The sequence below is a fragment of the Callorhinchus milii genome, unplaced genomic scaffold (assembly GCF_018977255.1).
Source record: "Callorhinchus milii isolate IMCB2004 unplaced genomic scaffold, IMCB_Cmil_1.0 Scaffold3, whole genome shotgun sequence".
Classification (NCBI taxonomy): Eukaryota; Metazoa; Chordata; class Chondrichthyes; order Chimaeriformes; family Callorhinchidae; genus Callorhinchus; species Callorhinchus milii.
This window is the reverse complement of record NW_024704744.1, coordinates 23,010,326-23,036,802: the sequence shown is the minus strand read 5'-3', so window position 1 is coordinate 23,036,802 and position 26,477 is coordinate 23,010,326. Positions and strand designations below refer to the sequence as shown.

Here is a 26,477-nt window from a genome sequence, read left to right as displayed (position 1 = left end):
AAGGAATTTATAAGAGGACATAACAGCATTTGGCGTGTACCCAATAGAGCCTGCAATTACCTCTGTCAAATTGTCTAAACTTTTTAATTTGCCCTTTCTGGGGCAGTGATTGAAGTCGGTGGGAGGATTTTGGTAGGACAGGACAAAATCTAAGGAGGAGTGCTCACAGTGTGAGAGCTGCAGGACACTTTGCATGCATGTTCTCTAATAAATGCCAGGTTCCTGGGTTTCATCAATAAATCTGTGTTTCAGCCTTACAAAGCCGCTCTGCCTTGTATTATTGTTAAGTCTGGCTGCCTTGTTCTAATTATCCAGTCAGACAGCCAGTGTATGCCAGGCTATGAGTGATTGTGACTCTATCCATTTACAGGACAGTGATATTGGCACTTGATGACATATCATTTATATATTGTCCTGTAGCTTAGTGGTTAGAGCATCCGCCTCTCAAGCGAGAGGACCTAGGTTCGATTCCTGGGCCGGTTGAAATGTTAGGCATGTTTCCATACTCCAAACACCTGTTTACCTCGTAGTAAGTAGCAACCTGGTTGTCAGTCGATTGCCAAATTATGTTTCCGGGGGTAATAATCCCCTAAAAAAAGAAAAATTATTTTAAAAAATTGTTAACTCAATCCATGACTTTGTGGGATACTGCCATGCACGCTTAGCTTATGTGATAATCTATGCTGTATACATACTGAAGGCAGTGATTGCAAACAAGGTGCTTGTCCTTAGAGAGATAAAATTGAATGGACTTTCCAGACATTATTAAACCATTAAGGATTTAGGTCGTATTGGCATTGTCTGTCTGGTACATAGTCTAGGAAGAACATTTAAAATAATGTATTGTATTGAGTTTTGAATCTGACCACTAAAACTGCTAAAACTGTTATACAGCATTAATCTATTGCACTAGGAATTAAAGCATCATTTACAAAAATATATAGTGTAATGAATTGATTTTTTNGTAACCATATAATTAGGAAGATCTAAAGAGAGGAAATAAAATGAAAAACGATTTGTGGCCAGATTTGTTTCTTAGACTGTGTGATTGGATTGGATTTAAATTACACAGAGAAAGTTAATAATCCAATATTCTTGAAATTCAAGACATTGGAAACAGAGTTTTATGTCTACCTCGTATTACTGAAAAAATCTGAAAGAGTTTATCTGACAAAACTGTTTATTAAGTGAGAAGGCACTGGAACTATCAACATGATCTGTCACCTGGAGCTAGTACCCTCCACCTTTACATGGAAAGGTTTGGGAACTCCACAGTTAGCGGAGTATTGGTGGAGTATAACAGTGCATTGTTTGCCATTTACAGGAACACCGTCTGGCAAGCTTTCTGATGCTTGTCCAGGACATCCTTATAATTAGGGCTTTAGCTTGCGGGATTCACAAGATCAGTCTGGATAAGAGGGTCCTACGGCCCATCCGATTTTATCCTTCCAGCACACCTACCTTATCGTATCCCCATCATACTATCAAGCTGTTTTATAAATGAGTCTAGCGTCCTGGCCTCAGCCACCTTTCCTGGCGGCCTGCTCCAGTCGTTGATTACCCTCTGTGTTAAGAAAAACTTCTTGTTACCTGTCCTGAAATTGCCCTTTACCACTCAAACCTATGTCCTCCTGTTCTACTGTGTTGTTGTATTTCTAAAGTATTGATTTGGGCTAATTTTTCTGTCCTTTTAAATTTTACATACCTCTATGAGGTTCCTTTTGAGGTGTCTTATCTCAATACTAAAGAGCCCTACCCCTGGCTGCCAAATTTGACTCAGATTGTCACCATATTTTAATTATTCAAGATCCTCGCCCTTGTATTTAAGTCCCTGCACTCCTCTGCAACCCCCTACCTCTCTGACCTCCTCTCTCCTCAAAACAGTACCCGTTGCTTTTGTTCCTCCGGGTCTGGCCTCCTCCTCGTCCCCCGAATCCTCCGCTCCACCCTCGGCGGCTGTGCCTTCAGCCACTATGCCCCGAGGCTCTGGAACTGCCTTCCTCACTCCCTTCGTCTCGCTCCCTCCCTTCCCATTTTTAGGTCTCTACTGAAGACCTTTCTTTTCGACCGTGTTTTTGGTCACCTTCCCCCCCCCCGGCTCAGCCCCGGGATCCGTTACTGTAAAGCGCTCTGAGACGCCGTCCGGCGTGGAGAGCGCTATATAAATCCAAGTTGTTGTTGTTATTCAGACACTGAGATAATCAAGCTCACAGAGACAGGATGTTCATTTAAGAAACCTTTACATAGCAATGTGCATTTTACAGAAAGGTATAGTTACCAATCCAGAGAACAGAATCTGTAGTTACAGGAGTTTCTTCTACTTTACCTTTTCTTTGTTTTTTTCTTTTCTTCTTGTATTCTTTATATGCTAGCTGCTGCTTCTTTCGCAGGTCTGTTCTAAAGAGAAGCTGCTACAACAGCTACATTTATACCCATTTAGTTGTTTGATCCTTCTTTCAACTCTTACCACCTTGCTTATCTCACAAATATAATTTCCTTGAAATATAATTTCTTTGATTTTACTGTTTTATCCCACAAAACATACTCATTACAACTTTTCTTCTACTCCTGACTGCAACTTGACCGCATTTGTAAGAAGATGGACTTTGATAAGGAAAGGTAACTTTACACTCAATTTCCTCAATGTTATTACCCAATCAGAGAATTATACAGCACAGAAGGACACCATTCGGCCTATCGTGTCTGTGCCGGCTCTTTGGAAAGAGCTACTCAAATTAATCCCATTCCCCCGCTCTCTCCCCATACCCTGGCAAACTTGTCCTCCCCAAATAATTATCTACTTCTCTCTTAAAAGTTGTTATCAAATCAGCTTCCACCACTCTTTCAGCAATGCATTCCAGACCCGAACAACTCCCTGTGTGAAAATATTTCTCCTCACCTCCCCTCTGTTTCTTTTAACAACTATTTTAAATCAGTGTCCTTGGGTTACTGACCCATACATCGGGTTACCCCGGTGGAAATATCTTCTCCTTGTTCACCTTATCAAATCCCCTCATAATTTCTATTAAGTCTCTTCTTAACCTTCTCTGCTCCAAGGACAATAATCCTAGCTTCTCTAGCCTCTCCTGATAACTGAAAACCTCATTTCTGGCACCATCCTGGTAAATCTCCTTTGCACCCAGCCATCCTAATACACTTCCTTTGTTCTACCTCTCACCCAAGACATGAACCATTTTGTGATATCACATCTCCTCATTCCTCATCCAAGTAAGGAAAGGGAAATGTCACAAATTAATCAAAGTCTAGCAGTCAAAGACATTAGATGGAGATAAGACAGACACCATTCATTCCTAGCAAGGTTACAAAGTACAAATTAACAAGAATTCACTTAAAGGTATAACACTACGAATGTTCAATAATTTCCATTACAGGCAAAATACGTGGTAACACAACAGTATATTAGTCAATTAAAGAAAACTTGACTAATCTACAGCATTAAAGTAATTCCAAATATATATTTCAGGCTGGCAATACTTATCAATAGTATATATGCACCATTCTTTATGTGGACCAACTTACTCAAGAAGCTTCACAAACTTTGCCTACAAGCTACAGCCATTATACACTACACTTTACATTAAATCATGTAAAGTGCTTTGAGATGTTTCAGGGATGTGATGAAACACTAAATCAAATGTAAGGATTATTATCATTGCTATTATCAAGTTATGTTTTGCCAGTGACAGGAGTTCCTACATAAACTTCACTGCAGCTTTCATCGCAACATTCAAAGAATGTAATGAAAAATACCTCTTGCACTCTACTCATTAAACGAATGTCACAGCCCAAAAAACATAGAGCCTCATTACTTGGCAGTTACACTCTGACTTTGGAAAGCATTCCAACATTTACTTAAGCAAAAAATCAAATACTGTACTTGTGTTCAGAATTTGGAAACTGTATACAATTATTTGTTTCCAAGTGTATCATTGCTCTTCAGTCTGATAGATAGAAACGCAGTCGTCTTAACATCCTGAAAGAGTGTAGCTTTCTAAAGTACAACAAATGATGGAAAAAAAAATTACATAACAACACAAACTAAGTAAGCTCTTTCTAGAGATGTCTGATTATCTGGTATATCTCATTGCATAAGATTAAATGTCCAAGTTTTGTTACAGTGCAACTTTGGTACAGTGTTACACCTTTATTTGACCATTCCATAACTTTAAGGAAGTATCACTTCATAAGAATCATACAACTCAGACCACCTTCAGATTGTGTTACACCAAATAAAACTACTATAGCTGTCCAGCCTCTCAAAGATTTATTATTTTGTTAACGTTTTGCATGGGGAGCTTAATATACTCTCCCCGGATCATAATTGCAGTACTGGAGAGTGCAGTGTAGATTTACCAGGATATTATCAGGAATGGGCAGATACAACTATCAAGAAAGAATGGATAGATTAGAGTTTTCTCTTTGGAGATGAGGCAATTTGGAGAGAACCTGAAAGAAAGAAATTATAATAAAATTATGAAAGGATTTGATAAGGTTTAAGTTAATGGCCTGTTTCTAGTTGATGGTGAATTCAGCAACTGAAAGCAGCCCTTTGTGTTAAAATGTTAACTTATGTTAAAAATGAAGGGGCATAAATACTGTATAAGATAATTTGGAGCACATCAAAAAGGGAGTTTAGGAGGACCTTATTTTTGCAGATTGACAAGAAAATGAAAGTAAATTAGGGAGACGAGAATCTGAGTATGGGAAAGGGAAGTAGGAGGAATGAGGGCTTGTGTTTAATGTAAACACCAGCATGGACGAAAGCTTCACTAGTTGGTCTAAATGGCCTGTTTACATGCTGTAATACTCTACGGTTATCATAAGAGAATCTTCCCTGCATATTGAATATTAACTGAGAGGAGTTGCTTTTGTTAAAGCAATCTCAGAGAAGAGCCAAATTCTCACAATTTCTGTGATGTACATGGGAATCCTTTGCACTTAATGTCCTGAGAACCTTTATCATGCAGTGATGCAATTTATGTTGTGTTTATTCTATTTCTCAAACCCCCAAATTGATGAAAGGCTCCAAAATATTCATCCAGACAGACCTGTGAAGAGAAGAGCTGCCTTCACTTCATAGAAAACATGCCATCTCCAATCCCACCAACACAGAAATCAACCTCTCATATTATTTGGTTATCTCAGTCTGCACCTATCATTCTATGCTCCAATATTGTTCTAAAGCAGAGGCTTACCCAGATCTTTTCTGAAGGATTTAATGAATGAAGGTTTGCCTAGTTTCTCATCATGGTTTACATCCCTTCATCCCATGGAGCATCCCATTGAATCAATGCTGTCAATTCTTGAAGGAAAAAGCAGCATATCTTTCCTATGGCTGAGATGCCCTAAAGTGAGCACAATACCACCAATACTCTAGAATATTAGTATTCTGTATAACTGCACTACTATCTTCATTTATCATCACTGAGGCAGCCATGGCTGAGAAGGCAAAGTTCAGTCTTGCTCATTGTTTCAAATCCTGACAGGAAAGCTGCTATATGAAATATAACCATTATTTTATTTGCTAAAATACACTGTAATTGGAAAACCACAGTACCCCCCAAACATGATGCCTGTAGGTGTCTCCACCTTCCTCCTGCATGTTGATACAAGTTGACCTCCCTTTTGGCTCAAATTCAGTTGCTGTAAATACTTCCCTGTTTTTATCAGTTATCTTCCAGTGAATAAAAACAGAAGTAGCGGAGAACACTCAGCAGGTCAGGCAGCATCTATGGAGAGAGGAAAGTGAATTCAGGTCAATGAGCTTTCATCAGAACCTTTCATTATCAACCTGAAACATTAACTTTAATTTAATTAGAAAATTAATTCAAAGTTGTTGTAATCAACCTACATTTTCGAACCTAGTCATGTTCCCTATCATTTTCGGTTCATCACTAATACTGCTAACAGTATACTTAAAGGCACTGGTTCACCGCTGCTGTTCAAAGCACCTGACTATTAAATGCAACTCTTTGCCTCCAGCTTCAAACCCTTCAGCTCTCACAGGAAAATCCAATCACACATTTATAATGTTTAGGAGATTGTAGCAGGAAAGCTTTAGAAACAATGGGGAGAGATTAGAAGCACAATGAGAAATGAAATGGAAAGGAAATGAGTGGAAATGGGGAGGTAACTGTACAGTAAGAAGGTCAAGAAGAGAAGTTGAGACAGAGACCAGTGGCAAAGAGTGTTACAAAGGCAATTTGGTGGATTAACTCAAAGATCAAGGCTGCTGACAGGCCAATCGTTATGATGGACCAAAAGAAGATAAATTCGCTGGTGAAAGATTTGTGTGTGTTTTTATATTTTAAATGTTTTGAATATTGTTGAAGACAAACAGGCATGATGTAAAATTGGATAAATTCCATGGAAATGTAGGAGCAGTTTCCTGTTTTGAAATTCTATGATGATGGCTGGATTGTGATCCAAGAGACTGCACAAGTTCACAGTATTTCCTATGTGCATTTGGAAAAATCCTGGATAATGTCTTGTGAATGACGAAACACTACAGATGCTTTAAGAGAATTGGTGAACAAAAGTAAGATATTATTATGGGTTTTTGACTGGATGTTATGATCACAGTGATAGACATTGCTTTAACTTAAGAATTTTTATTTGCTGAACAGAAAATGCTGCAAATGCCTAGCCGGTTGATCAGCACTTGAAATGTATAAGACATGTCGGTGTTTAGGTATGGGCCTTCATTAGAGCTGGAGCAATTGGGGCGGAGAAGACAAATGTAGGATTGGAAAGGAAAAGTAGGGATAGACCAAGAAAAGACCCTAAAGACTTTAAGTAGAGATTCTAATAATAATCCTTAAATTTGATGTAAGGCCTTTCATGTTGGGAGGATGTCCCAAAGTGCTTCACAAAATATACAGTAAAGTGGTGTGACTAACAACATACTCAACAAAGTAACAAAATAAAAATGAATACAAATAGAAAATACTGGAGCGAATAATAATAATAATATAATAATAGCAGGGAAGGCTAATCAGCATCTGAAAGAAAAAGACAGATTTATATTTCCAGTGTGACCCTTCATCAGAACAATGTATTGTCCTTTCATCTCTAGGGTTGAGATTCATTCCAGGCTAAATAGCTCTCAGACTGTAAGTGAAATGAATTTGAGTATTTGAAGCCCACATATCTATCTTTTCTGTGGTTACATAAGTCATGCTGCTTATTCAGACTGGTCTACACTATCCTTGACCTAATACTTCTTGTTGACATAAGGTGCACTAACTGGAAACTACTTTCAACCCCACATACCCTGGAGTCCTGTAGCTCAGTGGTTAGAGCACTCGCTTTGCAAGCGAGAGACCTGAGTTCAATTCCAGGCAGGGCGAAACCTTGGGCAAGTTTCCTTATTCCACACACCTAATAATAATCCCTCCAAAACCAAAAACAATAATAAATTGGTCATTTTCAATCTATGACTGTTTGTGGGACATTGCTGTGCGCAATTGGCTGCCGCACTCGCCTACAAATATACAGTCAATTCCTCACGTGAAAAGCGCTATATCAAATGCAAGGATTATTATTATTATTACAATCCAATTACAGAACATTTTGCATTCATATAATTGCTTTCATGTTAGGAGGACATCCCAAAATACAGTAGTTGACAATGCTGGATGGGAGCCAAGGTAGATGGGGTGGTTGCTGAACAGAAATTCCACTCTGTTATTTTTTGGCTTCCTTTCTAGGAAAGGCTGCTCGTTCTCATCTCAGAATAAATGTTGAACAATTTTACGGTGGAAAATAAGTTGTTTTACCCTAGGTGACAATCCAGGCTGTCTGACGCTTCCAAACTCAAGTTGATACTTTAGATAAATATCTGGATACTTAAGCATTGGTCTCAGCTCAATGCCTAATACAATAAAACAGGCTCGGAGGATTTAAGATTAGGATTCTCTGAATCTAAAGAGTGTACTTTAAATAGTTGTGTACACATCAGGAAAGCCTTCACTTGGACAACCAGGATAATGTATAATAATACTGTACCCATCAGGAGGTTCCCAATTATATCCATTTATCTAATTCTTCAATGTTATTGAGGTCTGTAGATGGATGGTTTCCCAAACCTGCTTTTCAATGGGTCAATGAAAGCCAAGATGCGAATTTCACTACTTTGTTTGGATTAAATAGCTTTGTGGTCTGGAAGCAGAACACCATCCACCATTTGGGAAGCACCAATATAGAATTCAAACAGAAAATGCTTCCAATAAGAAAATATATATTTAACATATTAATGTTATCATTGCAAATTCACTGTAACATCTTTATTTCAAGTGATGAGGTCTAAAAATGCTGTAAGTACAATACAAACCTTTGTACTGACCACCGTGATGTCAGTTGATTCATTGAACTACAATGACATGCATTTATAGAGCGTTTCTCACAGAGAATGGCATATTGGAATGCTTCACAATGGCAGATTAGGATGCTGAGCTGAGAGAGGGGCGCGGAGGGGAGGGGGGGGAGTTGCTTAGGTGCAGTTGAGGAGGTAGGGTTTAGTGAGAGTTGAAGTTAGATACCTAGTTGTAATGGGCGGAGCTTTGGGTGAGCTGTGACCCATTTGGCTGTTAGACAACGTTTTGGCCACAATTTCACTACAGATAATGGATTTACCTACAGAACCATCAGAAGGCATTTATTATGTAGGGACATAGTTCTTGAGTACAATAGAGTATGGAACGTATAATGTAAATCAGTGCGTGGTGAGCACCTGGTCTGATTGCTCCATTTCATATCATAAATAAATTTAATGTAATTGGTTTCTCCATAGAGTCAGACCTATGTTGGATTTGTGATATTTGGTCTAAAAATGTTTTTATCTTTAGAGATATGCTTTACTGCTAATAATCCTGAAGTTGTTGATTTATGATGTGGTTAAGGCATTGTTTGTCTCACTCCTCTTCTCGGGAAGGAGTGACCAGCAGCTGGGTGGGGAGGAGTCGAGGCAGCAAGTAGTGAACTTCATGCAGGTTCCACTCCTCCTGAAAACTGCTGTTATCACACCCCTCCTCAAAAAAAAAACTACCCTCGATTGCTCTAATCTCTCATATTAATGTCCCATTTCCAACACTTCCCTTCCTTGCTAAAGTCCTGGAACACATTGTTGTAGGTCAACTTCGGTCACACCTCTCCCTCCACTCCCTCCTCGAGCCCCTGCAGTCTCGTTTTTGCTTGTCAAAGTCACAAAAGACATCCTCTCTATCTGTGACGGAGACTCCCTCTGCCTCCTCGTCCTCCTGGATCTCTCTGCCATGTTTGACGCAGTCGACAACGCCATCCTCCTCCACTGCCTCTCCTCCCTCATCCACCTTAGTGGGATTGCAATCACATGGTTCGAGTCCTACTTAACCAACTGCCTCCACTTCATCTCGGCAAATGATTTCTTCTCCCATCCCCGCCCTACCACCTGAAGGCTCCATTCTTGACCCCCTTCTTTTCTTAATCTATATGCTCCCTCTTGGCGATGTCATCCGCAGACACGGGGCAAACTTCCACATTTATTCGGACGACACACAAATCTACTTTGCCTCCTCCAGCATCGACTCCAGGTTCGCCGATGTTCTATCAGCTTGTCTGGCAGACATCACGGCCTGGATGAGTAGAAACTTCCTGCAGCTGAATGTGGACCAGGACCGCCCATCCACCTCCACCACATTGCTCGGCTCTGGCCATACCTTATCCCAAATGTAGCCAAAACTCTCATGCATGAGTCTGTCACCTCCCGCCTGGATTTCTCAAATGCACTCCTCGCCGGTCTCCCCAGCTCCACTATTCAAAAGATCCAGCTCATTCAGAACTCTGCCACCCACATACTGAGCCGAACCAAACTCCGTACCCACATCTCACCAGTTCTGGCCAGGAGCCACTGGCTCCCCATCACCGAACGGATCGACTTCAAGATCCTCACACTCGTGTTCAAATCCATTCACTCCCTGGCACCTCCCTACCTCTCCGACCTCCTCACCTCTCCGACTTCCTCACTCCCCAATCCACCACCTGGTGCCTCCGCTCGACTGGCACCGGCCTTCTGCTCATCCCTCGCGCCTTCCGTTCCATCATTGAAGTTTGCGCTTTCAGCCGCTACACCCCGAAACTGCAGAACACGCTCCCTCAATCCCTCCGTCTTGCCCCCTCTCTCCCCCTTTTCAAGTCTCGCCTGAAAAACTTCCTTTTCAACCGTATGGTCACTTCCCCCCACACCCACCCCGGCTCGGAGTCAGGCTCCGCCACTGTTAAGCACTCTGAGACACTACACTGCATGGAGGACACTATATAAGTGCAAGTTGTTGTTGTTGTAAGAGTGTCTCTGTTGCCTCACACAGGTTTGTTCCATTAAACAACACCTCTCATTTCTATTCACGAAAGAAAAAAGAGAAATATATAAACACACTAAACTAAGAGAAGAATTCTATTAATGCACCCCATAAAACATATGGACAGTATTCTCCACAACCCATACCAGCCTGAGCATATTATTGACAACTCCAAGAATTTTAAAAAATACAATTTAAAAATATATTCAAAGCCTTAAATCTCTTGTATTATTTACATAGATGCCCAAATTCTGTTCCAATCACGCAATTTGCTTGGCCTCCGCTATGTAGGTCATAAATGGTTTCTTTCAAAATTAATTTGAAACACTAAGCAGCACCTAGTTCGATCATGGCCTGCTGTCATGGTAACCAGAGTATAGACTATTTCCTCCAAACCCTCTGTACGTGTGTTAGATGGGCCCCTGCAGTCAGTGAAGGGTTCCAGTGAGGTAATGAATACATCTGGGAAGGCGAAATGATGCAGAAACACTCATGTTAATCTGTCAGGGTTAAAAATACAATGATGCTCGGGTATACTTGTGTATCTCCCAGGTAAGCAGGCTATTTAGGTTTGGGGGATTTTATAGCCGAACAACTAGAATCTTTGTTGCCAAGACAGTGTTGGGGTTTAGAGGCCGCTGTGAGGGAGGAGAGAAGAAGAGGGGGGGAAAGGTTTACTCCAAAGATTTCAGTCTGAATCCAGACAGCCTTTGGCTCCTTGCCAGCGTTCTGTTCTTGGCCAACCAGGATTCCTGGCCAAAAGCACGTGACCTTGAGTTTCCAGACAAAGGAAACATCAGCTTGTTTCTGGACTTCTACCCTGCAAGAGGGGGGGAAAACTCACTGGATTTTTTTTTAAAAAAACAGAATGTACTGTAGCAGTTTGGGTATGTCCCTTATTTATTGGTTTATGTAACACTGTGAGATTTTTTTTTCCTGCACTTCCTAGACTGTTGTAGTACAATCAGTACAATTCCTGCTAAAACATGTTAGTAGAGTGAGCCCTCACTTGCAGGCAATATCTGCTCGCTGGCTTGTGGGAAAAAGCTTTATAAACCTCATGGGGAAACTGAAAACAAAACAGATGTGTTTAATAACTCTGGCAACGCAGGTAGATGGCAAATCATGGGAAAAGCATGCATGTGCAGATATATCCCTATGTGTTCATTTGCAGCAGTGTTACCTGGCACAAAGGCTTATTTTTAATTATGATTTCTTCTTTGAATTCATCTTCCACTCAGTTATGACATTGGTCACACAGATGTGTTTTACGGTTTAAAGTAAGCTTCAGTGAGGAACTTGTTAAAATCTCAATCGGTGCATTAATTTCTTCTGACAACTTCCATTGACAGTGGAACCGTTAAAAAGCCACACTTTAAATAGGTGGTTTGTGATAGTGTAAAGCATGACGTGTTTATCCAAGGTTGACAAAAGTTCTATTATGGAAGAGTTAAAAACGTCCTGCGTCGTCGGATGCACGTCAGTAATTTTTTTTAAAAAATTGCCAGTTGAAATTAAATCAAATTATGGTTCAAAAGAGATATGTGAAATATTTTCAGATTCAAAATGTCATTATTTACCAAAAATACACCATAACCTGGTGTTAAATTTTGAAATTAGTCGGAGATGCATGTTCTTCTACATTGCAAGAATCGGAAACCAGTTTTAACAGTGTTCATGAACAGTAATTAATTTTGCGTCGTCGGATGCACGTCAGTAATTTTTTTTTAAAAATTGCCAGTTGAAATTAAATCAAATTATGGTTCAAAAGAGATATGTGAAATATTTTCAGATTCAAAATGTCATTATTTACCAAAAATACACCATAACCTGGTGTTAAATTTTGAAATTAGTTGGAGATGCAGGTTCTTCTACATTGCAAGAATCGGAAACCAGTTTTAACAGTGTTCATGAACAGTAATTAATTTTAAGGGAGCCTGTGGCCCTTTAAATGAGCCTGTGGCCTCATCAGTAAAACAAATGTACATGTCAAAAGAGAAAATAATGTTTATTTCTGGAAAGATAAAATGTGTCTCTTATTGTACTGTTTCTTTTTTGAAATGTAACCTGCTATAATAGACAAACTTTACCTGAAAGGGATATAAAAAATGTTTGGAAACACTTAAGGTACAATTGAATTGCACTGCTGCTCCATCAGTGTGATATTTGATATGATTAGCCTTCTGAAGGTTAATGTTTTGCAAGAGAGGTGTGAACCACTGTTAGCAAGGTCAATTGACATTGTGACAGCTCTGGTCAAAAGGCACTGACAGATAGTTTACTATATATGAATTAGTACTTGCCTCTTTGAGGTAAAATACGGTTGTTAAAAAAATACAAAGGCATTACTTTACATGTAAACACAGCATATCATTTGAAATCTGTTTTTATTCACTGTTAGATTACTATGTGATCGAATTTCAATCTAAACCAAAGCAATGTTTTATTAATAAAGGTACATAAGTCAGATCCATATGTGATTTTTTTAATTATTGTCCATCTCGATTGCAATGAGGAAAGAAAAGGTTGTGAAATTACTTGTCTGCTTACAATTATCTATCCGATCTTGTTTAGCTACGTACAACAGAAGTTTTTTTTTGTATCTCAAAGACAACGGAGGCTTAAAATGTGGTGATTTTAAATGGGATTTTGTTAATTAATAAATCCAGAAATAAATGAGACCAACTCATGGGAGTTCCTTTTATCCCAATGTAGGTTGAAAGTTGTGTCTTCAAACCCCTCTTTGGGACGTTGATCTTATAATCTAAGCTGACACTCCCAATACAGTACTTGGGAGTGCTGCATTGTCAGAGGTGCCATCCTTCACACAAAGATCCCAACTGTGCCTGACAGGAGAACGTTAAAGGTTTTGTGCAACTATCTGAAAGAGAAGAGGGTTCCCCCCGATATTCTGGCCAACAATCACCCAGATAAATTTGGTCATTCACCTTATGGCTGTTTAGGAAGATGTATCAAAGCACTTCACAAGATTTTTCTGTAAAGTGTAGTGACTGTATTTTGTAGACATATTTCTTTATGGGATACTTTCTAAGTTTTACAAATAGGATTCCTCTATTAACCAGATTCTTTATTAAGTATTCTTAATATAAAACATTGTAAATTAGAACCCAGTAAATTTGTGCTGGATTAATTCAAGCTCAAAGAAGTTGTATTTCCTTTGTGTGAACATTGGTTGGAGATAATGATTGTGTTTCATGCAAAAAATCAAATTTCTTCTGTGACAAAAATACCTGCAAGATTTCAGAATTCTACTTTAGTGACTGCCTGGAATCTGTCAGACAGAAATTATTGCCAAGTGTGAATTGTGTCCTACAGGATCCTGTAGCACTTTTTTGTCAAAATCAGAATCCTACGTAACTCATCAGGAATTTTAACAGCTGCAGCATATATATGCTTGAGGAGAGAAAACAAACTGTTCGCCATAAAGGGAATCTTAAATTGTAGAATTGTGATGATTTCTTACATTATTTCTCTAGACATTTGGGGATAACTAAATATCCACTTTGGATGGTATTTGTAAGAAAGAAACAGCTTGTCAGCATTCATTATTCAATTAGTACAAATACATTTTTAAACATTGTAGTTTATGGATTATAATTTAGTTGTATCTCTATATTTGTCAAACATTAATTTGCTGTATCTAAAATATAGTTTTGATCCTAAAGCTTTGAGTGTATCCTAAAAGCAGAAAGTGCTGGTGAAGTCAAATATTTATTTTGTATGTTTTTCTGTGTGTGTGTGTGTATGTGCATGTGTGTGCATGTTTTCACTCGTTTTTATTTGTCGTGTGGCTTGTGAATCAGAAACTTTTTTGTGGATCAGCAAAAGCTGTCTGAATGGCAACCTTTGTTTGAGTTAAGGTTGAAATTATAAATGAGATTGGAGTAGCACTCATTAATATTTGTTTATTAATGGTTGAGTTCATCTTTTTATCTCAGAGTTCTATTTTCTTTTGATGTTACATTCTGCCAGAGTAGAAAGATGTAGAGAAACACTCTGTAGTGGTCATGTTGAGTGTACCCATAATTAAAACTACTTCAGTCTTGAAACTCTGGGGACAAATTAACTGGATAGTTTCCAGTAGTACTAGGTAATGGCATATTACAGGGTCCATCATAATCTTCCAGCTTTTTTCTTCAAGCTTCGCGCTAGAAATGACTTAATAGGAATCTGAAGAAACTGAAGTACAGTCCAACCCGTACACATAATCATATTATCTCACAGACTTGTGAAGCTTGTTGCGTAACCAAGAATCTTTGGCTGATGGAACGAGAAAAAAAATGGAGAACTTCATGAATAACTGGCACTGACTCTAGTCAAGGTTGACAGGGTTGTAAATTACAATTCAGGAAAGAAACTATTTTGGCACACTTTAGTATGATTTCAAAAAAGCTTAAAATGCATCTACGCAATGTAGTTCATTATTCTCAGGCTATTTGATCCATAATATAATCAGCTATCATCAAACAGTTATTGGTCACATTTGCTTCCCAATATGATAGATCTGTTTTCATTCCACAGTTTAATTGCTATTAAAGTAAAATGTGCAGCTCACCTCCTTGAAGAAACAGAGAATTACTGTGCATGTGTGTGTGTTGGGGGAGGAGTGGTGTGGGGGGGTATGTGCGTTGAGGGAGGGAGAAGCTTCATGGTTGTGAACACTCAATGAGTTTGGAGTTTATGCTGGGATCTTTGATCGTAAGGGCATATTTTAAACAATCCCTAAAGCAATGCATAAAATTGTCGTACATCTGGTTTAGTGTATAGTTCTTCAGTGAGGTCTTCTTAACTAAAATGTTGGCTCAGGGCTAGTCACGCAGTTGGAATCTAGCATTTCATCTGTGGAGTAGATTACTATATTGGTAGAGTGGATCTGACTTAATATTAATTTGATACAAAATAAAGGGGGAAATCCACATTTCTCCCCAGGTTTAGGCCTGTTAATACACAGAACACAGTATCATAGAAATTTACAGCATAGAAGGAAGCCAAGGATTCTCATCTATACAGAGGAATTGATTTGGATAGCTCTTTTCAAAGAGCCGGCACAGATACGATGGGCCGAATGGCCTCCTTCTGTGCTGTATACTTCTATGATTCTATGATCCCAAATTCTGCATCCTCATCACCTTACCAGGCTCCCTATTGCAGAATGGATCGATCTCAAAATCCTCACACTTACCCAGAAATCACTTCACACCCGAGAATCTCCCTACCTCTCCACTACCCACCCCCTTAGTATAGCTAGCTCCTTAGCTGAGTTTGGGAAGGTAGGTGCCTATATTTGTATGTTGCACTTTCAAATGCTGAAAAAAATGTTTAATAGACCTTTGTTAAAGTGCCAGAATGTTTGGTTCATAATACTGACTGCATTCAAACACCAGCAATAAAACTGCCTGTTTCAAAACCACCTACTATTAGAAGTCAGTGACATTGAGGCTTCATGTAAAGTAACAAATGGATTGTGATCATCCCGCAATGGCTCAGTAAATTTAATCTTTTTGCCCACTTTTTCTAGTAAACTTTAATTCTGCATTAATATAAAATGATAACTTTCACTGGTACAGCACCTTTCATGTGGGCTGAACATCTTCAAGCACTATATAAAGATAATGAGAGCCACCAAGCAGACAAGAGAGGAGGGACAATTTTGGGAGAGAATTCCAAAGTTCTTGTCACGAATGGGTGGGTGGGGGTGAGGAGGTAGGAGGAGTGGGAAATGAGCAACAGAGTAGAATGAGTTGGGTGGAGAGTGCGGGTTAGAGGTTAGAACTGAGGGAGATTGCAAAGGTAGGATGGTCCAGATTGTGAAGGGAATTGAAAGTTATAATAATCCTTACATTTGGTTTAGCGCCTTTCACATCAGGAGGATGCCACAAAGCAAGTAACAGCAAATACTGTAAAGTATAGTGACTGTGTTTCGTGGGGATAGTTAGGACAAATATTTTGAAGTTGATCCATGGCAATACTAAGACCCTGACTGGAATAAGGGTAATGAACACAATTTAAGATCATAAAGAATTGTATGACACAAGCAAAATAATTCGTAAATGAACTAAGTGGCATTGTAGCTTGAGCTGGTATTGCTTGATATCCAAGAAACAAGTTAAATCCTCAGACTCGTGTTTCGTTCGTTAGTTTGGAGAATTTTTGTTTTCTTCTATTCAACCAATTTCAAATCCATGTCAACACGTCTTGCCCTTGATACCTTGTAACATTGGTTTGTGAAGGAGTCTTTCATGTGATACTTTGTCAATCACCTTTTAGAAATATAGCTACACCATGTGATATGGCTTCCCACGGTTGAGTTAGGATGTCACCTTCTCAAAAAAAGTCTTCAAGATTGGGCAGCCAACATCTGCTGTTTCCAAACTGGTGCGGCAATGCTGATTGTTATTTATTAGACTGTCGTATTATTTTGATGTAAGTAATCTTCCATTTTTTTTCTTAATGATTAACTCCCATCAGTTTTGAGGTCAAGCTATGTGACAGCAGTTACCAGGTGTGCTCCAGCCACCTTTCTTGAATGTGGGTACCACATCTGTTCGAGGGCAATATGTCATCCATCAGAGAGGCAAGGCAGGACATTTGGGAAGCACTAAGTACCTTGAGGTGCGGTTCATTGGTCCTGAGGGAATTTGTCAGTGTTTAGCTCCTTGAATTTATCTAGAACACTACCCTCACTAATGTCAAAGTCCAGGAACTCAGACAATGTTTGCTGAAAGTTGGTAAAAACATCCGCAACGTAGTCGTTTGAAATGTTTGCTATCTTCTGTTCATTTTCTTTAACATTTCATTGCATTGTAACTATTGCCCGGCGATGGCAACAGTAGCGCACAGTAATCTGGAACAATGTGGACGATCAGTGTGTGAATCAAACTGCTTTGCCTTACCAGCAGTAATGAGATAAGTGATTCCTGTGGGAAATCTAGAGGAGAATGTAGTTTCTTTAATTGTGCTTCAATGTTCAGTCAGCGGATGTGCAATATCCATCGTAAGTTATCCAACAAAGACAAAAGTGTTAGAATTGTAAAATCAAACCTTTTAACACACAATCTAGAATCAACTAAGTGCAAACTTATGCACATGAGACATCTTTTTTCACAGGGAACAACAACTTGCATTTATATAGCACCCTTCAATGGGGCAGCTCTCGGAACAACAGGAAACACAAACACTTTTATTGGTAACATTCTCTTTCATGCGTTGAATTGCAACACCAAAACACCCAACAATGTGCCTCCAATTAACGGGTGAACACTGATTTTCTCAGGTGATGGTAAGGAAATTAAAAGAGTCTGACTGAGACGATTGAGAATGTAATTATTCAGCACGTGGGCAGAGAAAAATATTATTTTGCAGCTTTGTGCTGCATATCTGTCTGGTCCAACATTTTAATATTGCCCGACTGTCACTTACTGAAAGGTGGGCAAAATATCTTTACAATTGTGCCATAAATCACATTTTAAAAAATGTGGTCACTCAATCCACGACTGTTTGTGGGACACTGCTGTGCACAATTGGCTGCCGCGTTTCGCCCACAAAATACACAGTCAATCCACTTTACAATATATTCTGTGAAGCGTATGACACCTCAACAACATGCTAAGGTGCTATATCAAATGCAAGGATTATTATTATTAACCTTTTCATAACTGCAAGTTTACATAAACTGAGGCTTATAGCAGATGTAATATCATACCAAACAGATGAAATTCTGTGAATTGATAATATTAATTCAAAATCGGAAGTCTGGTTTAATTTTCAAAACCTCTGTCATTGGCAAGAGTTAAATTAAGAAGTTACTGTTTTGCTTGTCTGCTTGTAAGAAGATCACATGAAAAGCAGATAGAGAAACTTCTCTTTTCGAATAGTACTTTGGGATCCATCTGAACAGGCAGAAAGGGCCTTAGTTTAACATCTCATCCAAAGCATGGAACCTCTAACATGCAGCACACCACAGCACTGCATTATAGTGTCAGCCTAGGTTATATGAATTCCAAGCCCTGACCTGGGGCTTGAATCAATATCATTCTGACTCAGAGTTGAGTTACAACCAAGTGAACCAGCCTGACGCTACTAAAAGCTACAACTGGACACCAAGTAATGGCACCGGTTGTGCTGTGGAAAACTAAAAAATAGTACTTTAGCTGTTGTGCTTGGTTGTAAAATGCCGCTTCTACAAGCAAGTAAAAGCATGTTGCTGTGGATTCATTTCCCAGCTGCCTCAGCTGCACTGATTGTATTATTTTTCAGTCAGGCTGTTGAGTGGGAGATGGGCCAAATCTCCCTGCGGCAAACATTCCTAATGTTGGCAGAGCCACGGACAGATTAGGATCATAACAGTGCAAGAGTCAGCTCACACTCCTACAGGAGGCTGTGTGGAGAAAAGGGGCCATGAGGAGGACACTGGTGCATTTTTATATTAGTTTGCCTCTTTGGAACCAAGACTCCAGAAACCAATTTAGCCAAGTCCTAAAAGAGCAATAAAGTCTCTATTAAAAATGTTCTGACAAAATGTAGTGTGTCAACTTTGTGATTAAATGCAGTTGTTTTATTTTAGATTCTACAAGTCACGAAAGTAAGAGTTTCTGTGTTTTCTCAATGCCTTAGTAAAGCAAAGTGACATCATTTTGGATAAAGCAGACCAGATTGCTGATTAACAAGAGCTGGTGGAATGTATCATGAGAATGAATACACTGTTTTGGATTGCTCAATTGTAGTGGATTAATAGTATTTTTGTACTAATCCTTTCTGTCTCAATATATATGCATGTAATACACACACATATATAATTCCAAATACCAGAAGAATGCTTAAAAGATTTATTTTGTGGCCAGTAGAAATAATTTCACTCTATAGTGTGAGTTAAACTTTGTTGTCATGCAAAAATTGTTGTTATAGATCGAGTTCCTTTTGGTCATCCAGGTGTCTAACACATGTGGAAACCCATCACAATGCTTAAGAGTATCTAAACCGCACTGAGAGTTACCCTATATATGTATGCCACCTACAAATGGAAGTTTCATGCTGAGCCGTGTTGCTCACGAGGACCAATTAGTAACTATCTTCCTTTGGAAAGAGGTAAGTGGGGTCACTTTGGAACTGAACTGACTCCAAGGTAATGGAATGTCAGAATTCTCTGTGGTGGTCTCAGTAGTCCAGTTCCTTAGCCAGGGTGTCTTTAGTACTCCAGGATGCTGCTGATGACAGGCCAGCCAGTTTAGCTAATTGGCAGGATTTGGAGAGGCAGATCGTTCACTGGGGGCAGGGATTCTTTGCTCTCAGCTACATTAACCTTGCCAGATAAAATTCTAAAATGTAAGGTGGCCCTAGCAATGCTGTTTTAGCTGGTTAAACTCCAGGAATACCCCAGTGCACACTGTGGAGACCCCAAGTCTTGGCTCTTACTAACCTGCATCTGATACTCTCAAACTAAGTAAGCAGGATGCAATCTTTTGGGGAGAGATTGTTCATTCCATTCCAGAAACATTAATTTCCATATGTAGTTGGCATGCATGGATATACTCTTTAAACATGATGGTTTTCCATATTGTCAGACAATCGCTCACTAAAAATGAATAAATATATTTCCCTGTGCTTGGAATGTGTACTCATTGCCTGGAACAACCTAATTCTGGAGATTATTAGGCAGACATTGGCAAGACCCAAGACCTTGGGGATCCCAGAGTGTGTTGATGTATTACTAGGTAAAACTGCATAGCTTGCCATTTACATTAACAAGGTCTGGCAAACTTCCTATCTTCTGTCTAAGGTGAGCTGTTGTGATCTGACATTGTTGAAATCAATATTGAGGCCAGAGAAAGAAAAAAAAAGACGTGAAAAGCGCTATATCAAATGCAAGGATTAAATGTAAGGTCCCTAGCAGATAAATGAAGAGTCGTTCCTCGAGCTTGCGCTGTGACTCATTGGAACAGCGTAGGAGACCATGGATGGAGAGGTCAGAGTGGGAGGGAGAGTTGAAGTGGCAAGAAACAGGAAGCTCAGGGTTGTGCTTGCAGACAGAAACGAGGTGTTCGGCAAATCGGTCACCCAATCTGGGTTTCCTCTCCCCAGTGTAGAGGAGACCACATCTTCAGCAGCAAATGCAGTAAATTACATTGGTGGTAGTGCACGTAAATCACTGTCTGACTTGAAAACTGTGTTTGGGGCCCTGGACAGTTGTATGGGAGGAGGTGAAAGGGCAGGTATTGCATCTCCTGCGCTGGCATGGGGAGCAGAGGAACTGTTGTGGTGATGGAGGAATGAACCAGGGAGTAATGGAGGAAATGGTCCATTCGGAATGCTGAGAGGAAGGGGAGGGAAAGATATGTTTGGTGATTGGATCACGCTGGAGGTGCCGGAAATGGTGGAGAATTATTTGTTAGATGTTGAGGCTGGTGTGGTGGAAAGTGGAGAATTGGGTGAGACAGTGTAAGTCGCTGTCTCACTTTTCAAGTGAAAAGTGGCATAGACCCACCTCTCAAAAACACCTTTTCTCTCTCTTGCAATTTTTCCCCCCTTTGTTTTGCATTATTAACACCTCTATTCCACTGTTTTGTTGCAATTCCGTGCCCCCCCCCCTTTCGTTTTGTATCATTGACACCTCTTTAACCCATTATCCCCTTTCCTCTACCCCATTTTCTCCTTTTGTCTTCCTTGCCCTGCCTCCCCCCTCTCTGTTCGCCCTTAAAAGCCTCTCACTCCCAACATGCCCCAGTTCTGACAAAGGGTCGTGGACCCGAAACGTTGACTCACTTTCCTTTCTCTGTAGATGTTGCCTGACCTGCTGAGTGCTCCCAGCAACTTCTGTTTTTGTATCAGATTTCCAGCCTCTGCAGTATTTTGCATTTTGTTTAAACTGGTGCTCGGCACTGAGCTACAATGACATCAAGTCTCTCACTAAAGTGTTTCAAGGGTAACTTTCCACTCCATATCACACTTTGTTCTCACTTCTGGCAAAAAAGGTGAGCAACCCAACAACCCAGGTCCCATTAATCCCAATAGGAGACGCTAAAGTATCTGTGCAAGTGGCAGACGAGCATTCTGCACACTCCGCCACTGTGTCACTCTTACCATCTGCCACTTCTCCACTTATATACTGGAGTTTGTAGAGTAACAAGAAGTGCTAATTATCGTAAGTTCAATGCCTGTGTTAGTTAGCATATCACAGTTTGCACCCAATGGATTGATGAAGACTTTATTAATAGTACATCATTGAAGGTCTTGTTATGGAAGAGAAAATACTTATTCTCCCAAATAAAGTCTCTCCGGCTGATTGGTGTTTATTTGCTCTTCAGTGGTTTTCTGTTGTTTTTTGCAGTCGTTGAAACATGATACAACATATAGCCTTTCAAAATTGATTAGTGTATTATGTAAAGTTCAGTTTGAACAGTGACTGCCAAATTCCTGGTATATCTCCATCTAAAGGTAGTGTCCCAGTGCTTCACTTTTCCTCCATCACTGAGAAGAATATCACTGCAAGTAACCCAGATATCTCAGTAACCATGGTCAGATAATGCCACGTTAACTGTGATGATTAATATGTTATAAAAATTATAATGCAAATTACTGTATATAACATGTAAATGGAGCGTAGAAAGGTAGTCCAAGCTCTCTTAATTACTGTCTGTAGAAACCATTAAAAATGTGTGACAGCAACTCATGGTCCTTTTATATGGTTTCAGCTGTCAATGAAGGAACAGTTTTCATGATGTAAATATATGTTTTTGTGAGGCTTTGCTGTTGCCCTGTTGGGGGAGTGAGTAATCCAGACTGTGCTTAAGAGGAGAGATTCATTCTTTAATGTGTATATTTGTAAAATAATGTTTCCCCCGTGTTTGATTATGTGCAATTGAATTTCTATTAAATGTATAATCTTGATAATCCTTTGTGTTTAATTAAACGATTGACTGTTCCATTGTCATTGTGTCATTGTAGTAACAGGAATTAGGTGGAATACAGGGGAGAAAAAATGCAGCCTGTGATATTATCACTTGTGATAAATATCAAATAGATTAAAAGTAGTCATTAATTATCTCTGACTGGTGTAGGGAGCAGACTACTGTCTGTTTTAACCTTATCTTTGGTAATGTGATAATTATCCTATGTGGCACATTCCATCTCCATAACAAATCAGGGGTAACAATCTATTGTGATAGCATCAGGTTGAATATTCATTCAGACCTTGCTCTGGGACTAGACATTACAGCAGCTCCTTTTCAACTCATGAGCAGTGACTACTTAACATGAATCAATAATACTGCTGATAATAATAATATTACTTGCATTTGATACAGTGCCTTATTATGTCATTTAGATGTCTGATGTAATGTTAGAAAAGGTAGAACTGATGTTGCACATCCTGTAAAATATCAACGATAAAGGCAACTTGTATTTTAATTTAGAATTTAAAGAAAGTCTTAGTGGAGAGGTTCCCTGAAGACAGGGTGTAAAGAACAGTGAGTTTAACTTGAATACTGTCCAATGCAGTGGAAAAAATGGTGAGGTTAGATCGCTGCCATGGTTGAAGTTATAGTTAAATTTGTTGGTATGACACACCAATCATATGTTGATGTTGTCCCGGCTCCGTTCTGGGTGTTCTTTTCATTTATTCAATTTTCCTTTTTTGTCTTTTTATTCCTTCACTTTAGTCTCTCACTTCCATGCATCCTCCTGCTAGGAGGGTGAATAAACGGGCCGCAGAACCCATTGATGTTTCTCCCTTGAATGCCACTCCATTGCGCAGCCAAGAGGAAGCACTTTTACCGTGGGGTGAATTGGAAAGAATGTCCTATTTTCCCCGATGTGCAAAGCTCCACTCCCTCCCCCAGACTGAGGTACAGTGTCTAATTACTTACCAGGTTGTTTTGCTTTGGTAAATATTTTTGTCACCCAACAGGTATAGAGGAGCGAATAGAGGGATCGCAAATAACCAACTGGTTACTGCCATTGCAAATAGGGTTTCAACATCATTAACTGAATGATCCAAAAACTATGGGATCAGCCATAAAAACTGCAATTATCTTTTCCAATCCTATAGATTCCTTATCTCCTAGGTAACACCGTGGCATGTGTTGGACAAGAGATGAAGGTAAATTGGAGTCAGGTAATCAGACAAGAAGGAGAAAAATATTTGAATAAAGTCTTACAACTGGGGTCATCGGTGATAGCTTCTCCAGTTTGTGAGTCTGTTTGTTCATGTGTTTGAAAAGCAAAAGCTCATTTGTGAGTGGAACATTTTTTAATATTGGCATCATCTAGAGTCAAACACTCTCAGGTCAGGGGTGAAGGCGTGACATTATACAACGCAGGGCTCCCGAGAATGATACTCGATATGAGACATTGTACATATGAAGACAGGTTGGCTAAATTGTTTTATTTCCGCTGAAGCAGACGAGATTGAGAAGATTGGTCTTTAAAATACTGAAGGAGCATGACACGGTATGAGTAAATCGGGAAAATGATACACAGTATTTTAGTTGGAGGAGTCGGTGACAATGTTACAGATGATCAAGATTGTCATTAGAAAAAGGGAGAAGGTATAAAGAATTTCTTCACTCAGAGAGTTGATACAATTTAGAATTAATTAACACAAATAGCTATTGAAGCTGGTCAATAGAATTATTCAAAAGGAACTGTATAAACACTTGAACAGTAAAAACATTTGGTGAAGCATGACAAAGCAGGGAAACATTAAAAAAAATTAGAAAAAACAGGTTGAAGCAGCATAGACATGATGCTACTTCTGTGCAGAAACTGTTTGTTTCCCCCTCAGTTACTATGATACTTACATTAACCTTTACCCTCACAAAACACATCTGTTTGTACTTTAAATTTGCCAAGTTCCTAACCTTTGGCTTGTGTAAGGATTATCAGTACATAATGAATTGTAGTCCAGTGTTTAACCATGGATCCATGTTCATTCAAATAAAAACAGAAGTCGCTGGGAACACTCAGCAGGTCAGGTAGCATCTATGGAGAAAGGAAAGTGAGTCAACGTTTCAGGTCCACGACCCTTCGTCAGAACTCACTTCCCTTTTCATTGATCCTTCCAAGTGGTGCAAGAGTGAGGAGTGAACCTGCAATTTTTCTCTTCCATCCTGTACACAACCAGTTGGAGTCCCATAGTGTAGCGGTTACAACATTTGCTTCGCAAGCAAGTGGACCAGGGTTCGATTCCCTTGCAAGGGCGAAACCTTGGGAAACTTTGCTAACTCCACACTCCTCTGCTTACCAAGCAGCAAGTAGGAACCTGGTTGTTAGTCAATTGGCGTATCGCTTTCTGGGGTTAATAATCCTTAAAAAAAAGAGTCAATTCATTTTACAGTATATTCTGTGAAGCGCTTTGTGACGTCTAGGTGGTGTGATAAGGCACTATAACAAATGCTAGGATTATTATTGTTCGCGTAAAATGAACATTGGATTTAAATCTTGAGCTTTTGACCTCCTTCCGCTTCCCCAACATATTCGTACAATATAATAATAAAAATAATAATCCTTGCATCTGACATAGCACCTTATCAGTCCTTCAAGATGTCTCAAAATTGACTATATTTTGTGGAAGAAATATGAATGTAAAGTAGTAGTAATAATAATTACAGTGAATATAGCGCCTTTCAGCAAGTATGTCTTAGTCACTCACTCGCTTCCTGCTTCTCATGAGATTTTCACATGAAAGTTTGAGCTGGTCGTGCTTCAGGTTCCTGGCTTGTCATTACCTGCAAAACTGATCCTGTATTGACTGTTTGCACTCATACCTGGTTTGGATGCAATACAATACAAAATTACATTTGTGCGGAGGACATGGAGCAGGCCAGAGCTTGCTGAGCGGAGAGATTGGACAGGTTGATAAGGGGTTAGCAGGTCAGAGAGGTAGGAGTGGATAAGGCCATGGAGGGCAATGAACGTCAGGATGAGAATTTTGAACTCAATCCTCTGAGGGATGGGGAGCCAGTGGAGTCGGGCGAGGGTGGGTGTGATGGGGTCACGGAGCCTGGTGTGGGAGAGGACCTGAGCTGCAGAGTTCTGGATGATCTGTAGCTTGTGGAGGGAAAAGCTGGGAAGGCCAAAAAGTAGGGCATTGATATAGTCAAGCTTGGATGTAATGAAAGCATGCTTGAGGGTTTCGGCGGCCTGAGGGTTGAGGCAGTGGTAGAGTTGGGCAATATTGCAGGGAAGGCAGAGCGGGTCATGGCACAGAAATGGGCAGGAAAGGACAGTTGAGGGTCGAACAAGACGCCTGGGTTCCTGACTGGCTTGGTGAGGTGGAGTATGCATCCTTGGATGCTGATACTGCCAGTGCCTGAGGTGCTGGAGTGAGCCAATCAGGAGAGCCTCGGTCTTGTGGATGTTCAACTGTAGAAAGTTGGCTATCATCCAGGACTTGCTGTCTGACAGGCACATCGGTGGTCCTGGTTGAGGGTGGAGGCAGAGAGAGATAGTTGGATGTCATCCATGTACATGTGGAAGTTGACTCCATGTCTGCAGATGATGTCACCAAGAGGGAGCATGTGCAGATTGCAGAGGAGAGGACCGAGGACAAAACCCATGAAGAACACTGCACGAGACGGTGTGGGGGCTGGAGGAGAAGCCATTTGTGGAGACACAGTGGAGCCGGTGTGAGAGATAGGATCTGAATCATTCAAGGACAGAAGGTTAAGGTGAGAAGAGAGGTGGTGGAGGAGGATAGAGTGGTCCACAGTGTCAAAAGCCGCAAAGAGGGTGAGGAGACAGAGGGAGCCCTGGTCAGAGATGGACAGAACGTCATTTGTCACCTTGACCAGCGCTGTTTCTGTGCTGTGGGCACAGAAACAGAAACACTCATAAAGTGAGTGGCAGGAGAGGAAGGAGTGAAGCAACATCAAGGACCTTGGAAAGGAAAGGGAGGTTGGAGATGAGGTGGTAGTTAGTGAGCAGGGATGGGTCCAGGGAACGTTTCTTTGGGATAGGGGTGATGACAGCTGTTTTTAGGGGAGGGGAACAGTGTTAGTTGACAGGGAGAGGTTGACGAGGTCTGAGAGTAAAGGAGCGAGGAGGTGGAGCTGGGAGGTAAGAAGAGGAGTAGAGTTGGGGTCGAGGGAGCAGATGGTGGGCTTCATG

At 40.1% G+C, this 26,477-nt stretch overlaps 1 protein-coding gene across 4 annotated transcripts in view; it reads left to right on the top strand.

The window, feature by feature from the left end:
• Positions 1 to 26,477, top strand: part of dnmt3ab (DNA (cytosine-5-)-methyltransferase 3 alpha b) — a 288,040-nt gene that overhangs the window by 181,810 nt on the left and 79,753 nt on the right. For 3 of the 4 annotated variants that reach the window (XM_042333221.1, XM_042333220.1, XM_042333223.1), the window contains exon 7: positions 23,030 to 23,215. The exons of the other annotated variant lie outside the window; for it this stretch is intronic. In XM_042333221.1, coding sequence (XP_042189155.1) covers positions 23,030 to 23,215 — 186 coding nt within the window. The remainder of the gene's footprint in view (positions 1 to 23,029; positions 23,216 to 26,477) is intronic. 4 annotated transcript variants of the gene reach the window in all.